The sequence below is a fragment of the Aythya fuligula genome, chromosome 7, assembly GCF_009819795.1.
Source record: "Aythya fuligula isolate bAytFul2 chromosome 7, bAytFul2.pri, whole genome shotgun sequence".
Taxonomy (NCBI): domain Eukaryota; kingdom Metazoa; phylum Chordata; class Aves; order Anseriformes; family Anatidae; genus Aythya; species Aythya fuligula.
The window spans coordinates 13,953,660-13,971,967 of NC_045565.1; the positions used below are offsets into that span (position 1 = coordinate 13,953,660).

The 18,308-nt window shown below is 36.0% G+C and overlaps 1 protein-coding gene across 30 annotated transcripts in view; it reads left to right on the forward strand.

Moving 5' to 3' along the window:
- Positions 1-18,308, forward strand: part of KCNMA1 (potassium calcium-activated channel subfamily M alpha 1) — a 470,776-nt gene that overhangs the window by 314,903 nt on the left and 137,565 nt on the right. For all 30 annotated transcript variants that reach the window (XM_032191476.1, XM_032191474.1, XM_032191475.1 and 27 more), the window contains 3 exons: positions 3,111-3,281; positions 4,961-5,052; positions 17,700-17,810. In XM_032191476.1, the coding sequence (XP_032047367.1) occupies positions 3,111-3,281; positions 4,961-5,052; positions 17,700-17,810 (374 nt within the window). The remainder of the gene's footprint in view (positions 1-3,110; positions 3,282-4,960; positions 5,053-17,699; positions 17,811-18,308) is intronic.

Below are 18,308 nucleotides of genomic sequence, written 5' to 3' on the forward strand. Positions count from 1 at the left end.
GGATATCAGGGAGTGTGAGCGGGAGATAGACTTGTGGAGCGACTCCCTGTGCGGCCTGAAGGACAGGTGCCGGGGTGAGACACCCCAAATGGGGGTGGACCCCCTGCCCTGCTGCTGTTGGGCAGAGGGAGGGGACCTAGGAGTTGAGGAGGAATGGAAACAGGTCCCTGCTCAACATTGCAGGCGATGCCCTCCCCCACCAGCCCCATCTTCACAGATGCCCTTACGCAACAGGTTTGAGGCCCTGGAGCTTGAGAGACCAGCAGCTGAGGAAGACATAGAAAGTCTACCCAGGAGGATGCCTAGGGCGAGGAAGTTGACTCCACGCCTCAGGACTGCCTCCACCAGGACAGAAAGAAGGGTGATTCTTGTGGGCGACTCCCTTCTCAGGGGAACAGAGGGATCTATTTGTCGGCCTGACCCTACCTGTAGGGAAGTCTGTTGCCTTCCTGGGGCCAGGGTCAGGGACATTGCCAGAAAGCTTCCCAACCTGCTTCACCCCTCTGACTATTACCCTCTTTTAACAGTCCAGGCTGGCAGTGATGACATGGAAGAGAGAAGCCTGCAGAACATCAAACAGGACTTTAGGGGACAGGGACGGTTAGTGGATGGAGCGGGAGTACAGGTGGTGTTTTCGTCCATCCCTACGGTGGCAGGGAGGGGTACAGAGAGGACACGGAAAGCCCACCTGATAAACACGTGGCTCAGAGGCTGGTGCCAACACAGAAATTTGACCTTCTCTTCACAAACAGAGAAGGACCGGTGGGAGATGTGATGGTTGGAAACTGTCTTGGGCAGAGTGACCATGAAATGGTAGAGTTCTCCATTCTCGGAGAAGCCAGGAAGGGGACCAGTAAAACTGCTGTATTGGACTTCTGGAGGGCCGACTTTGAACTGTTCAGGACACTGATAGGTAGAGTCCCTTGGGAGGAGGTTTTGAAGGGCAGAGGAGTCCAGGAAGGCTGGGCGCTCTTCAAGAAGGAAATCTTAATGGCACAGGAGCGGTCTGTCCCCACGTGCCCAAAGACGAGCCGGCGTGGAAGAAGACCGGCCTGGCTGAACAGAGAATTGTAGCTTGAGCTTAGCAGGAAAAAGAGGGTTTACAATCTTTGGAAAAGCGGGCAGGCCACTCGGGAGGACTATAAGGATGTTGCGAGGCAGTGCAGGGACAAAATTAGAAAGGCCAAAGCTCATCTGGAGCTCAATCTGGCGACTGTCATCAAAGACAACAAAAAAATGTTTTTACAAATACATGAATGCAAAATGGAGGACTAAGGAGAATCTCCATCCTTTACTGGATGCAGGGGGGAACTTAGTTACAAAAGATGAGGAAAAGGCGGAGGTGCTTAATGCCTTCTTTGCCTCAGTCTTTAGCGGCAATACCGGTTGCTCTCTGGATACCCAGTACCCTGAACTGGTGGAAGGGGATGGGGAGCAGAATGTGGCCCTCACTATCCATGAAGAAATGGTTGGTGACCTGCTACGGCACTTGGATGAATGCAAGTCGATGGGGCCGGATGGGATCCACCCGAGGATACTGAGAGAACTGGTGGAGGAGCTGGCCAAGCCGCTTACCATCATTTATCGGCAGTCCTGGCTATTGGGGGAGGTCCCAGTCGACTGGCGGCTAGCAAATGTGACGCCCATCTACAAGAAGGGCCGGAGGGCAGACCCAGGAAACTGTAGGCCTGTCAGTTTGACCTCAGTGCCAGGGAAGCTCATGGAGCAGATTATCTTGAGTATCATCACGCAGCACTTACAGGGCAAGCAGGCAATCAGGCCTAGTCAGCATGGGTTTACGAAAGGCAGATCCTGCTTGACGAACCTGATCTCCTTCTATGACAAAGTGACGCGCTGGGTGGACGAGGGAAAGGCTGTGGATGTGGTCTACCTTGACTTCAGCAAGGCTTTTGACACCGTCTCCCACAGCATTCTCCTCAAGAAACTGGCTGCTTGTGGTTTGGACTGGCATACGCTTTGTTGGGTTAGAAACTGGCTGGACAGCCCGGCCCAAAAAGTCGTGGTGAATGGAGTCAAATCCAGCTGGAGGCCGGTCACTAGTGGTGTTCCCTAGGGCTCGGTACTGGGGCTGGTCCTCTTTAATATCTTTATCGATGATCTGGATGAGAGGATTGAGTGCACCCTCAGTAAGTTTGCAGATGACACCAAGTTAGGTGTGTGTGTCGATCTGCTCGAGGGTAGGAAGGCTCTGCAGGAGGATCTGGATAGGCTGGACCGATGGGCTGAGGTCAGCTGTATGAAGTTTAACAAGGCCAAGTGCCAGGTCCTGCACCTGGGGCGCAGTAACCCCAAGCAGAGCTACAGGCTGGGAGATGAGTGGTTGGAAAGCTGCCAGGCAGAGAAGGACCTGGGAGTATTGGTGGATAGTCAGCTGAATATGAGCCAGCAGTGTGCTCAGGTGGCCAAGAAGGCCAACGGCATCCTGGCTTGCATAAGAAACAGCGTGGCCAGCAGGGCTAGGGAGGTGATCGTCCCCCTGTACTCAGCTCTGGTGAGGCCGCACCTCGAGTACTGTGTTCAGTTTTGGGCCCCTCGCTACAAGAAGGACATGGTGGTGCTCGAGAGAGTCCAGAGAAGGGCGACGAAGCTGGTGAGAGGTCTGGAGAACAAGTCTTACAAGGAGAGGCTGAGGGAGCTGGGTTTGTTCACCCTGGAGAAGAGGAGGCTCAAGGGCGACCTTATCGCTCTCTACAGGTACCTTAAAGGAGGCTGTAGAGAGGTGGGGGTTGGCCTGTTCTCCCACATGCCTGGTGACAGGATGAGGGGGAAGGGGCTAAATTGTGCCAGGGGTGTTTTAGGTTGGATATTAGGAAGAACTTCTTTACTGAGAGGGTTGTGAATGGGCTGCCCAGGGAAGTGGTGGAGTCACCATCCCTGGAGGTCTTGAAAAGACATTTTGATGTAGAGCTTAGCAATATGGTTTAGTGGAGGACTTGTTAGTGTTAGGTCAGAGGTTGGACTCGATGATCTTGAGGTCTCTTCCAACCTAGATAATTCTGTGATGCTGATATATATATATATCTTTATCAGTAGAGTTGATTTTTGTTACTTCTTTAGTTATTAATAATATATTTTCTTGTACATTTTAGGTGGAGAACTCAGGGGATCCATGGGAAAATTTCCAAAATAATCAACAGCTAACATATTGGGAATGTGTTTATTTACTGATGGTTACAATGTCCACTGTTGGTTATGGAGATGTTTATGCAAAAACAACCCTTGGTCGCCTTTTCATGGTCTTCTTCATCCTTGGAGGATTGGTAAAATAATAATTTTATTACTTATTATTTATTCCTTCTACATTAAAACTTGACCTTTTATATCTCAGTGCTATAATTGAAGAAATAATAATATATGGCTTAGTAAATTAAAATTAATTATTGAACTCTTAAATAAGTTTGACGCACACCATATTTTATTTTGTAGATTAATATTTGGCAGAGCTTGTCAGGTAGTGGAGTCAGGATTGTTATTGTCCCACTTAAATGCATAATGCATGTGAATACATGAAGTGCTTTAGCCTTTCCACTTATAAACTTATTCCTAGTTTTTTACTTTCCAGTGACCGAGTGTAGGGCATTTTTTGAGGATGCTGTTGTTACTTAGAGATACTTTGCGGTTTCAGAAGTCTACCCACCCTTCTGTGTTCCTTCCCAGAATTCCAACAAACACTGTGGCTTTGGACTGCCTTAAAGAGCAGCTTGCCGGATCCTGGTGGCAAACCACATTCTCTTTAATTTCAAACATCCTTTCATGTCATGTAGTACAATTTTAACTCACAGTTTATCACACAAACCATGGCCATAACCAGAATCCTTTTATATCAGCAAATTCTGGTGTTCTTTGTCCTGTACATACATAGCAACAAAGTTGCTACTTGTCTTGTGTCAACTTTTCTATTATATATCAATATTAATAATATTATGGGGCCTGTTGCAATGTTTCTCTCTAAAACAGCAAATTTATTCACACAGTGCAAGGTAAGTTCTTTACAGATGACTAACAACATATGTTAATTGACATACATACACATGTATTGTTATTTTATTCTTATATATTGATTTCACATATACATACATCTTACAAAGGTGATATGTATATAACTGATGTTATGAATGCCATATATGTCAGACGCACACACACACGTATATATATATATATATATATATATGTATTCCCATCTATGTTTATTGACATGAAGAGAGAGACCATGCTAACTGGCAGTAGCTCTTCGAAGTATCCAGCCACAAGGAAGATGTTTGTTGGACAAAACATGGCAGAATATTTTTTTTTTCTCCTTAAACCCTTTATTAATTATTATTTTTTTTTTCCTATCACATGTTATTCCAATCCTTTTAAAAAACATAAACTTTTGTGGTTTTTTTCCCTTTTTTTTTTTTTTTTTTGGGGGTGGTGGTGGTGACTGTTTTGTTTCTCAGCAGGGGCATTGACCCTCACTACATCTTTTTGTGTTTGTTTAAATCCTAATCACAGGGGAACAAGTCTGTCTTTTAAAATAGAAATGCAACCATTATGGTACTACTTGGTTTTGGTTTTGGTTTTTGCAGTGGAGATGGATAGTTTTTTTCCCCTCCCCTTTACAGGAAGAATTAAACATAACTGTACTTTATGATTAATTACAGTTTGAATTCATTTTGTTCTTGTTTTGTTTTGTGAGCCCATTTTCCCTCTTTTTACCATTTTCTTAATTTATAAAGTATGCATCTTCTCCAAGACCAACTTTTACATTGAACCCTCATGTTTTGTTTGATAAGAACTTTTACTTTTTTAAAATTTTCTTTTTTAAACACCTTCCCAGATCTAATTCTTTCGCATTTTCAGATCTTAAAGATATATATATCTTCTGAAAATATTCATCATCCCCCTTTCTTTGGCCTCTCTTTTTAGTCTTTTCTTCTGTCTCCTATCTTCTTCTTAGGCCATGTTTGCCAGCTACGTCCCTGAAATCATAGAGTTAATAGGAAACCGCAAGAAATATGGTGGTTCCTATAGTGCGGTTAGTGGAAGAAAGTAAGTATCCCAAGAGGCTCTGCTGCCTCTGCTGCAGTAGAACACTCTCTGCATGCCATTTTCTTTTTTTTTTTTGTTGTTTTTTTTTTTTTTTGTTTGTTTGTTTCTTTTTTTTTTTTGTTTCTTTTTTTTTTGTTTTTTTTGTTTCATGCATGTAGGCAATGTTTGCTCGCTACGTGCCAGAAATTGCTGCTCTCATCCTTAATCGGAAGAAATACGGCGGGACTTTTAACTCAACTCGAGGCAGAAAGTAAGTCAAAAAAAAACAGGTGTGGTTGTGTGACTTTGAACAGCCCCTGAAGGTGGTAATAGCTGACTTACAGCTTAAAAGGCTGTATTCTTTGATATCAGATGTTACCACTGGAGAATTGTCACACTACAGAGACCTGGGCTATGCTGTGGTACAAGTCACAACATTTTGGCCCTTCTTCAAGAAAACCTGGATACCACTCAGACTACAAAACTCCAGTTTGCTGTTGTAAAAAATAAGACATTTATGTTGATCAGGTTATTCCATAACTCTGTCAGGCAATTAATAGTGCTGTTTGAATAAGAAAAACCTTCAGTAGGAAATCTTTCAATATGAAAAATATTGAAACAGATTCAGATTTCATGCACCAACTATCAACTGTAAATGGATATTGCACAAAATCATAGTTTTAGGATCTATGACGAGGGGTTTTTAAAGTGATCTCTTCCACTAACCTTGTAAAGTCTATCTTAAGAAGAGAAAGTAGTAGCTTTAGGATCAGTGAAGTATGATAATAATTTTGTCTTCTAGCAACAGCTACCTTTATTAGACCACATTAGCTCATTTCATTTCTTTTGAAAGCCTGTTTCTTTACCAAGTTAAAACTAGCTTATTATGGCATTCCCAGCATCTAGACCTGATGGCGTATAGCCTTTAATGAACTAGATGTACTTATAGATATATTATTTTCTTCTTTATATCACCATTAACGTTGCCATCCTCTGTGTCATTACATATCATTATGAAATTCACTTTTCACTATAAAAAAATACATCTGCCCTGAACAACAAGTTATATGAAATTGCTTCCATAGAACAATAGGAAAGATCTCCAAGAAACATATCTAATTAATTGTCCCTCTCTGTACTTCAAGCAGAAGTTTCACCTTGTTCCTTTCAAATTATCACCCATGCATCATTTCATAGATGTGCATTATGGTAAATTCTTTCTCCTCTTTGTGGAGCAGAAAGACTGCAAATTCCCCATAGAACTAATTCAAGAGTACTGATTTACATTGCCAGGTAGATCGATCCTTTTTTTGTTGTTGTTGGTGTTAGTTATATCTTATAGTAATGTTTAACGAATAATAAGCATATAAATGACAACTTCAATAATTCTATTTTTAAGCTACCCTCAAATGTCTAAAGTGTTGTGTTTTGTTTTTTGTTTTGTTTTTTTTTGTTTTGTTCTGTTTTGCTTTGTTTTTTCTTTTCTGGCCAACACTAATGTTGGAAACTTGCACTGTATTTCTGAAAGAAGTGTCATTAATTTCCCAGAATGTTTATTTGTAACAGAGGCCTACTCAGCTTCATACTTGTATTCATACCTGTTTTCTCAAGAGAGGTTTTCTAAATGGAGAATTGACGTTTTTGGTTTTGAAGCTACAAAAGAGTTATGGCAGATGTAAATGTGGCTTTAAAACTATTTTGCATACAGAGTTGTAGTCTCCCCCCTTCTACATTGTCACTAGTACCTAGCATTGCTCAGATGTCTCTGAACTTGGACTCGATCTTCAGTCAGAACCCCATATCCTGAAAACCTCAACTCTAGATCAAAGACTTCCTGATAGCTTTGGGGCATTCTTCATTTTAATTTCTCACCTTTTCTTTTTGTCTTTATATGCACTATCTGTTTGTTTTTAGCTCACTGTCATTAGTGCTTTCTCTGCTGACCTCTACTGCCCATATAACTTGCCGATTGGAACTCATCTCTGTCATCAACATACTAAATGTTCAATTTACTTTATGCATTGTTTTCTGGTTCAAATGTTAATTACTAAGTAGTTAAAAGAAGTCTTTTGCTCATGTGGGTCTTTCATCAGAGAATCTAAGCTTGGGAACTGCACAGTAAAAAGCTATTAACAATCCCTGTTTGATGTTGCTTTTGCAGTCAGTAGAACAAGATTGATGAAATGTTATGTTTGGCCAAAATTTAAGTTTTCATTTAGAATTCAGTGATGAGAGAATGGATTGTCAGAACCAATAAGTTTTCCTTTGCTTGGGATATGGACATGTGGTAGTAATTAGCAATATAAGGTCTTTAGTTGAACAACCAAGCATAGATTCTGGCAGCAAACATAATGAGAAACTACAGTTGTTCTATTTCTAGTGTCAGAAAATTTTCAGATAAAATTAAATGCATGTAGAAAATGAAAGCAGCTGAATTTTGTTGAAAGGGATCGTTTCAACTCTTAAAATAGCAAAAGTGTGCACTTTTAATTCTTTATCCAAAATAGATAAGTACATGGAATCTGTAGTATTTATATATATAATGTGTCCTCATGAATTATGTCTGTGGAATAACATGCTTCCATATGACTACTAAAAATCTAGATGGGTAGTTAAAATTAACATATGATTTCATATCTTTTAAGGATTGCACTATATGCTTTATTATTACAAGGACAGTCTTACTAAAGAATTGTAGCTGTTGAACTGGGAGATGGAATGTATGCATAAAAAGTTCTACAGGCTCCACTTCCTAAAGGGAGAAAAAAAAAAAAAAAAAAAGAAAACACCAGCAATTTTAATCTCACATTTCATTTTATTTTTCAGCCAGTAAGGTCCCCAAAGGTCTCATAAACTAGGAATAATTTCCCACAATAAAGATACATACTTCTCTCTCTGTATGCAGTTATCACTGGTTAAATCTACTACTAGATAGCTTTGTTAGAAATTTCCACAGGGATTTTTTTTTTATTTATTTTATTTTTAATATGATTTACAATCTCTGCTTAATAATATATTCCTGTAATGAGACTTCTAAGGTCTCACAGAATGTAAAGTAGGAATATTATTACAGCCTTTGACTGAAGTCTCATCTGTTAAAACAGCAACAGTACTTGCTGTTGCATATAAAGCAAAATGCACACCAGCATATCTATACAAAATGTGACTAAGATCAAACATACACATTTGATGACAGGTGTCATTTGATAATTAATTTTCACAATTGCAACCAAGTGGGGAAAAAAAAAAAAAGAAAAAAGGAAAGAAAACAAACAAACAAACAAAAGTTACCCAAAAGGATAATAATCCTTGTCTTGAATTTCAGATTTGTAAACAGTGAGATCTGATAGGTAATGAGATTTGTGTTAAACAGCTGCTTTGCTACTGTGCACAGATAAGTTCATCAGAACACTCTCTAAAGTTTTAGTCAGTAGATAAAAAAAAAAAGGGCTTTCTAAGTTTAGTTAGTTTAGTTTTACGCAAAACAATTTTTTCATGCTAGAATCACCACTAAATACAAATGACATGGAGAAGACCATTGATATTAAAATAAATATAAATCTAAGATATCTAAGATGTAACTGTAAAATAAAATTCAGACGTAAGAAGCAATCAGAACTTGAAAAATATTGTTTTTAAATGTTCATAAGAGGTATCTTATGATAACAATAGAGTAACCTCCTTAATTTTCTAGTTTTCTACGTAGTTTCTGTTATATCACGTGAGCCACTACTGCTCACATCAGTCAGTACTGCTGTTTCTACTTCCTGTCTTTCCATCCATTTCTGTGGATTAATTCTGTAGTATATGATTTTACATTTTGTGGAAATAATTTTTGCAAAGCAGATAATGCATATTATATTCTATATATATTATCCAATGTTTTACTGATATAATAAAATACTTTAAGTATTATAGAAAAATACTATTTATTGTAATAGACTGGTAACTACCTGACAGAATTTTTGTGAGACTTATGTGAGTCACGTTTATGCTTTCTGAAGATGATGAATGCTTTTGAAATACACAGTAGACAAAAATTTATAATGAAAGTTAAACTCTAATTAATTGTTTCATCACTAAGCATAATGTCATCACAGTGAAAAATATCTGCAATATTCTATAGGACATAGAATCTTATTAGCATAGACTTACATAAAATCTGCTTAATGCAGAAGGTGAGAAAATAAAGTAAATGTTCAGTAAATTAGTGAAAAACTATTATTATTAATAACTAGTGTTTTTAATAGACAAAATACTGGAGATAAAAGCTAGATTTAACAAGTTATGGGGTGGAGAAGGAAAAGATATGATCTATTTATTACAATATTATAAAAGTTCTACAAAGGTCTAGATTAGACATCAATTTAGAAAATAATATGTATCTATATATAAAAGCAGGAGAGGTTTTACAATTTTTCTTTTTGGTTGGTTGGTTTTGACATTTGTTTTTATCACTAACAAACCGAAATGATATACAGTTTGAATGTTTATGATATTAATATTTGCCATTCTTCTGAATAATTTTGAGACCATCAGCCAGTTCCGTACATGCTATCCACATTTAGCTCTTTTCTCTTTAAGACTTACAGGATGCCTTACTCTTTTCAGGATCTCAGGATCTTTGTTACATGCCTGTAGAGCTCATGAAATAGTATTGAAGGGGTCCTTTTTTAACTGAAGTATCATAGAGGGATGAAAAGGTCATGCTATTATGAATTTCATTGTGCTGGTAGACTATTATTTTTTAGACTAAGAGCAATAAGCTTACAGGTTAGCTCATGTTAACCTATATACATCTGGAAGGATGGAAGAGTGATCACTTTGGCTTTGGATGCTTTTCCAAAGTGCTCCATCTAACCTCTTAACTATAGAATTCAAGCTTTAAGTCATACATGAGTGACTTTTGAATTTTTGAGTGACTTACTGAATTTTTCTTCAATAAACTTTTGGTTTGGGGATCACTAAAATTTTGCTAATGTGCTTTTTCTGATGTTTGGAGCTTACACTTTCAGTCCTACCCGGAATAGGGCTTTAAAAATAGTCTGTTATTCCTATTAAGCCATACATATATAAACACATATTTTCTTATTTCTTGTTAACCTTCATATTATCCAGGTCTGGTCTGAGATTTGGTTGAAGATTCAGATATGTTTTACATCTGATAATTTGTAATTAACTTTTTATTCAGAATTTACTCATTTATTTGAGAATCAAGATTGTTCCTAGTAAGTTTTTTCATTTTTGTATTTATGCATTCATATATTCAGACTGGATTTTAATTCTGTGAAGTATTTTCCATTTGAAGGCATTATCTTTTTGTAAGTTAGCCTGCACAAAGCTCTAGAAAACAGATGGAAACAACACTGGTAAACTGATGAACTGAAAGAGGCTCTGGATAACTTAATGTGTTTTTTGTTGTTTGTTTGTTTCTTTCTTTTCCATTATTTCCTCTGCATTTAATTATTACTTTTTAATTTATTGGTCTAAAATGTTTTTTCTTTTGTATGCAATGTTCCTATCAGCTCCAATGAAAACTCTTTATGAGGCAACAACATGGCTTCACATGAATATAGACAGTGAAAGGGAATTTTATTATTTTTTGTTGCCCTGATAGTAAATAAACTAAATTTTGTTAAATTTTCAAAGGATGTTTTAAATGATCTTTACATATTACTCTAGTTAATGTTCAAGATTAAACATTGTATTTTAATGCCATCACAGTTCTTTACTGTATAAGCTATTCAAATACCCTGTTTCCTTTCTCTCATGATCTGCTCTACTTCCCAGAGATTTCTTCAGATTTCTGAAGTTTATAAGCCATAAATTAGCAAGTCATCAGTAAGTCAATGGGAAGAATCATCTGTTAGAGATTCCTTCCAGAAGGAAACATGGGATTCAATAACTAAACTTCACAGAGAAAAATAAAAACTGCAGACAGATAGATATGGTAAACAGAAAGACAAACAGATAATTTAAGTTGACAGACCATCTTGGATTCATTAGACATTTGAATTTGATTAAAAATTAGAACAATTTTTTTTTAAAGCTTATCCAAATACTTTGGCAAAGGTCCACTTGCAACAGTAATGAGACATAGCTCCAAAGAAAGTGACATTAGATTATATTAAATAATTTGATACAAGATGTAAGATACTATATTCCAGTGGGATGAGGCTGTAATAAGAGAATGTGACATGGATTGCATTATGATCCCCAGGGGTGTCTCTATTTTCCATCTGCTAGCCATTCTTCTAATCCCACTGTTTCAAATGAAGTCTCACTTAGTGATAAAGAAAATCTGATGAGTGTTAAATAGACTGACAGATAGAAGTAATAGGACAGACTTTTCCCCTCATTTTTGCATACTTATTAAATATATCCATTCTTGTGAAAGCAAGAAGGGAAGTGTGGGAAGTGATATATAATAATATTATGACTTTTTTTTTAAAAGAGTCTTCTAGGTCTCAAATCACGTTCAGATCCTGAATAATTTTATACTTCTAGTTAAGTGTAAAAAAAAATAAATAACTTCTTTCATTCTCTCTGCCTAAACTTTTAAAAAGCTTTTTTGGGTTAGGCATCAAAGTAGTAGATGTTGCTGTCCAAATTTTGTCTCAAGAAAGACTGACTCTGTTCTATAAATTCCCTGATTTACCATGTTCCACAAAATATACAAGCCATGATTTTCAGTGTGGACATTCCAGGAAAGGGAACATGAGATGCCAGAAGTGGTGAATTAATCAGCAAGTTTTAAGGAATTATGACTTCTTTGTTTCCTCTCAGGTGCTCTTGCAGAAAATCAGTCATGACACTTTGGGGTGATTTCAATGGCAAGAAATGCACTGGCTGTATTCATGAATGAAATGTTCAGAAATTTTAAAGCTTTTGCTACTTTCTGCATTGTCTGTAAAGGCTTACTGAGCATTCAAAAAGCCCCTAAGGCAACTTTGAAGAGTAATAGTGGAAGCATAACAATTAACTCAGAAGAAAATATAAGGAATTTCATAAATAATAACAGGGCGTGTCTGGTGTCTGATAAGGAAGCCTAGGGTTTTGTGTGATTATAGCATCAGATTAAAGTTTGTTTGCAAGTGAGATGATGACAGTGGAGATACGGTTTACTCCTGTGTTGCACTACAAGCTTTCTAGTATGGACCTCTTGTATATGCAGTAACATTTAACAGTTTTAACTGCTTCTTTTTATACTAAATTATGCACTAATTTCTCATGGTGATGTAGCTGTGTTGTGTCTAATATTGTGGTATTTTTATGAAAGGAGAAGTATTGTAGATAGGGATTATAGTACCATCAAGACTGAATGAAAGAATAAGTCTTCGTCCTTTAAATTGGTGGAAGCCTCTCATCTAATCCAGACCCCAGCAGAAACAAATTACTGTGCTTTCTTCTTATGATTGCAGTTTCATAGGCATGCATCAAGCTAAGAATATTAACTTTTATTTCTTAAATTGCTTTATAGACAAGTGTTGCACAAGTTCTTAGATCATGATAATGTAAGGTAATTTCATTTAACTGTACCTGAGCAAGGAAGATGAAATAAAGAAGCTTACAGTGAATCACTTAGGACAACATGCTATTGCAAACAAACTGAGATGCACACTGTAATATGCAGTTTAAACAAGGGAGTGTGCCATTTATCCAGGAATAAAGTCACTGAAATGCACTCAGTAAGCCTCTTCTCTAGTACAAATCTCACTTTGGTGGGCATGAAATATCTGAGAACCTACATAACAGAATTTTTCTGTATTATTTCTATGTGGTTCAGAAAAACACTATCTAGCATTTAAGTGTTGCCAGTGACATACCACCAATATTCACTGAGCAAGACTGAAACCTGTATATATATATGTGCTTGCCACAGTTTTGTAGCTGTCATAATTCACAACTAATCAGGGTCTTGTATGTGGCTGTACATTTTTTGTGCCCATTAACAAGTTTGAGTTTAAGAAATTGAAATTATTTCTTCTTGGTTCTTAATATATATAATGATCACACATTAAATTCATGTCTGCATCAGAGGTAATGTTTAAATGAGTGCCATTAATGATTTTCCATTTATTTTAATCTGATATATATATTGATATATATATAAATTAATATATGATACATTAAAATAAGGCATGTGTTTAACTGAGTAATAGGGGGAGAGACACAAACACAAGTGTAGAATTGTCACTTAATTGAACTGAATTAATAGTATCTTAATATTGGGGTAAATCATAAAAGCACAAGCAGCTAGCAAGGTATTATACATCAGCGTTCTTTAAATATACTAATCTAACAGATAAACAAGAAGATCATATCTACAGAATCTGTTGACATTTATTGACTTCTGTTAGGAAGACAAAGTGGCTGAGACCTGTCCTTTGTTGGTAAAAAAAAAAACAACACAGACTTTAGAAGGACATTTTGATTTCAACCACAGCAGTCTGCTACTGGCATGCAAAAAAAAAAAAAAAAAAAGAATTGAGATGGTTGATAGTTAAAGGTATGATCAGAAAACTAAGCAGAAAGATGATAAAGATATCTGAGCACATGTATTTGATATAAATATTATAGTTTTATAGAGACATCTAGGTCAATATGTGCCATATATCATTCAGTTACTTGACAAGTGAACACTGTGTATTCAACTGAATGCTGAACAGAATTTTCTATTTATTATCTTTGATTTATTATGACAGACTAGTTAAAGTGAATTTTTTCAAGTTCTTTATACTTGTTCCAATAAAATGGATATAATTTCTTTCAAAATAAACAGGCAAAAGATTTGCATTTTGTATTGTGTCCTCTGAAGGAAGAACCATGTAAAAATCCTTTTTGAAGAATTGTGTTCACAGTGGATCTGTTTTCATTTACAGTGCTATTTACATGGATTAAGCATATGTTCTCAATTATCTCATGTAGGAATTCTATATGTTTTAGCTTTTGCTTGTTTCATTTTTTCTTCCTGAAACTATTTGTATTTGTGGTGGGTAGGGACCTTATATCAGCAATATTGTTTACTTTATAAGGAGCTGTTGCATTTTTAGATGATGTTTCATTGTCAGTACTTGAGAGGAAAAAAATAAGGTATTGTAGAGAATTTCAGCTGGGTAGAATAATTTTCTTATTTAAGTGTACTCTTCTGTATTTGGTAATTAATGACCATTAGGAAGATGGATATGGAAGAAGAATGGATTAGTCGGACACCATTGCTTGATGACATATATTCCCTGATAGGCTTTGTATTCTCTGTAAAAGATGATTTTTGCAACATTACAATTACGTAGTATGGATTTCCATTCTTATATTCACCAAATTTTGCCTCTGGTGCAGTTGCACTGACAACTGTTACTTTACAGAAGTAGTAGTCCTCCTGAATGCTTATCAGCAATGAAAATATCTAAAATCATGAAGTTTAGTTTTCAATATTATAGGGAAAATTCTAAATTTCTTTTTAGGTAACAAAAAGAAAATAATAATTTAGATGAATGCTGTATTACTTCTGAGGATTTTCATAAACAAAACCTAAATGCTGAGGTTAGATATTTCTGTTGAACCAAAATTATTAATACAGTATTTTCCTACCAAGCACCTCCAGCTGCAAGCAAAAGATATCCAATATATTGGCTTTACTTTACCTCATGGTGCATGTAAAAACTGGGTGGTGCATAGAAAAGGAGTGATTATTGGCACAAACAGAGGAAGCTATAAATCTTCAGATCATACACAAGACAGATTGGAACAATATAAGCTCTCTTAGTTTTCTAAGATAATGTACTGAATAACTCTCTCTGGGCAAATAGGAAATCTGTTTTCAATTTCTTCTACTTCTAAGCAAAAACATAATTTATGGTAAAAGGAGATTTCTTTGTGGGAGTTTCCAACCAAAAATTAATGTTAGTCTCTCATCAGAAAACATTGTTTGAAAACCAGGAGAGTTTTTTGTTACAGTCACTGCTCAGGATGCTGTCTTGTATCCTGAGAACAGCAAAGACAGGAAGAAAGGATAATGCCTAAATAACTCAAAATCAGAGTGCTAAAATGAACACATGGTGCAGATGCCTTCTGACACTTCCAAAATAATCAGTCCTGATGCTCAAATGCAAGTGTATTTGACAGCCAAATGTTTTATTTTCACTGAATCAGATTGGTATGAAACCGTACTGAATGAGAATCATAGCAAGAGTGAATTATTGTTCCAAATGCAGCTGCTTTTAGTGGGAGTTTTTTGGAGTAGAAGACCTCTGGAGGTCATTTCCAACCTCATGTATCCTGTAATCTTGCAATCCTGTGAAAATTTCTTCTGTAATAGATTAACTTGGGCTACAAACTCTATGTGTTCTGTAGTTTTTCTCCTTGGTTAGTCCATATTTTCAAAGCTATTGAACATCTTTACAGAATCTGAACTTTCTTGAAAAATTCTAGTTACATTGATGTATTGGATTCATTAATGCATGGACATTCATCCATTTGATAGTGCGGGAATCTTAGTGCTTGAAATCATATCTTCTCCTATATTAAAGGCTATTATCCTCTGATCAGACTGTATGCACAATAATACATGCACACGCAGTGCCAGCAGATCAGGTGATTTGATCGCTTAGGGAAACTGAGGAAAGGTGCTTCTCAGACTGGGAATTCAGGCATGGTTTTATGCAGCACAGAGGCTGCTGGAAACTTTGCCAAGCTCTAAAGATCCCAGAAGAAACCTCTGGGACTTTTTGCACCAAAAAGTTATGAACTAATATATTTTGTCTTGTTTTCTGATATTGTGCTTACTATGTCATAAAACAGTAAGGCTTGAAGTTAGGGATTTTGTGCTTACAGTCTGAGAAGCATACAGTGCTTTGTATACTTCTGCACCAAAATCTTACGTTAAGATTGAGCTAAATCTTGGTGAATCCAAAGCTGACAATCCAGATAGCTAGTTTAGCAATAAAAGTTCGTAGTATCGAATTCTATGTTAAATATCTCATGTCAACATATATTTTTTCCCTGTCAAAAGGAATTAAAAGTATATATTTTTTTATGGTTACTATGACTAAAATTATATCCAAGGCCTGGTGATGTCACTGAGAACTCATACAAGAGGAGTGTTTGAAATTATCATATTTCTAAATAAGCCTTTTAAACTGTCCTATGCTGTTTATAGAAGTGGTAGTAGTAGAACAATACCATAAAGTGTGCTGGACTGGTCTGATACTGTGTTTTGCTTTCCTAGTGACCACCTGAACCAATGCAAAAGTAACAGTACAGTGAAGGTGATATTATTTACACCATGATATATGCTGTTGATTTATTCTCTGCTCTGCATCATTATCCTTTTTCCAATGAGTTCTGTGCAATTTTCACACACATTTCATCAAGCACCAAATTACGAAGCAAGAATAGGCCCATTCCATTAGTAATCATTGCTGCCACCTGTTATTTGTTGTTTCCAGCCTATGGGCTTTCTGCATTACTGAATTGTCCACAGAATAATTGTGAAATAAGTGAGGGTTGGGCAGTCTATTTTTTCCCTTTGAAATACCATGCTTCAGATTTGGCAGCTCAAGTGGTTGTATATGTTTGTGAAATTATGTCTCTGTAAGCATTTGTGTGTAGACCATATGACTGTAACGAAGCTGGTTTTCTTAGTTCAGTAATTGTCTGTATCACCTTGTCCATCCTCCTGACTTCTGTAAGCAACGCGATGACTGGAAATATTAGCACTAGACGTATCAGAATCACCATCTGTCATAAAACAGTAATGGAGTAATGTCACAAAACAGAGTAATGGAATATGGGTTGAGTTTATTCCGTGAAGGAAACTGAGAGACAATGTAGGATATTCTAATCAAGAAAATTTTGGACTTTGCTTTACAATAATGAAGGAACAATGATCCATTAAGTCAGGAAGAGTGCAATTTCCTAGGCCTTTTCCTCAGCTTCTTGTATAATTCAAGAATGTATATGTTGGTATGTGCTTCCATTTTGCACAGTCAGATACATCTGTTCAGTATAAATGGAAAAATGTGGAGTACCTTTGTAACCTTAGTTCAAGCTTTGGTTCTTTAATCAATCTACTGCAATAGTGTGTTAATTAATGATTTCTTATTGTAATGTATTCTCCCTGTAGGATTTACAGCAGGATTTTTTTTTTTTAATTACTTATGGCCTATAATTGGCAAGCTTTGTGCTGCCTTCATTGGCCAAACTGTCAGCTTTTAACTGTGGAAAAAATAGAATAATTTTAGGGAGATTTGTTGTCTCATCATGTCATAAATAAATAAATAAATAAAATTTAATAGTATCTCTCGGTAAAGGAAGCAAAGATTTTTAAAACATATGTGTAAAATAGAGAAATATGACTGAAATGGGCCGGTTAATATAGCTAATAAATATGTATATAAATGATGCCACTTGCTCTTAAATGGGCAGTATGCTTGACCAAATGGTTTGTTGATAATAATCTTTGCAGGTGAAAATGTATATGTTTTATGAATTGAAAATCACCTTTTGGAATTGATGTTTTATTTTTTCTGACTTTGTGGAATTAGGTGTTAGAGAAATGTCAAGATGACTAATACTCTTTTGGCCAATAAATTACTGTTTTATTCTTTGCTTTCTTGCTTGCTTGTTTTACTTTCTTTGTGAAATTAACGGTGATTTTTCTGTAACAGGCACATAGTTGTCTGTGGTCACATAACACTTGAAAGTGTGTCCAACTTCCTGAAGGACTTCCTGCACAAGGATAGGGATGATGTCAACGTAGAAATCGTCTTTCTGCATAAGTGAGTATTTTCAATATAAGTCCTATCACATGTTACTAAAACTCATTGAATTAAGTAATATGTTGTGGGGGAAGATATAGGACCTTTCAAACTCCAAACAACTGTAAAATGAATATATGCTTTTTTTTTTTTTTTTAACAATACAAGAAAGAAGCTTGTAAACAATTTTTTTAATTATTTTAAAAAATATTTTAAACAATAAACAATAAACAATAACATATTTTAAAAATTATTTTAAACAATACAAGAAAGAAATACAAGAAGCATTTTTAAGAAAAGTATTTTTGTGCAATTGTTTTATAATGCATTGCTAAGCCCACTTGTATGAGTATTTCAAGCAAACAGATTTCAGAGCCAGTCACGTCAACCGTGGTTTAGATATCTCAAATAGGAGTTTAATTATGAGAAAAAAATATATAGTGAAATACTAATAAATAGATGTGAGAGTTCTTTAGCATAAGATACTTTTTTGAAACTAGCATAATTGGTAAAATCTGC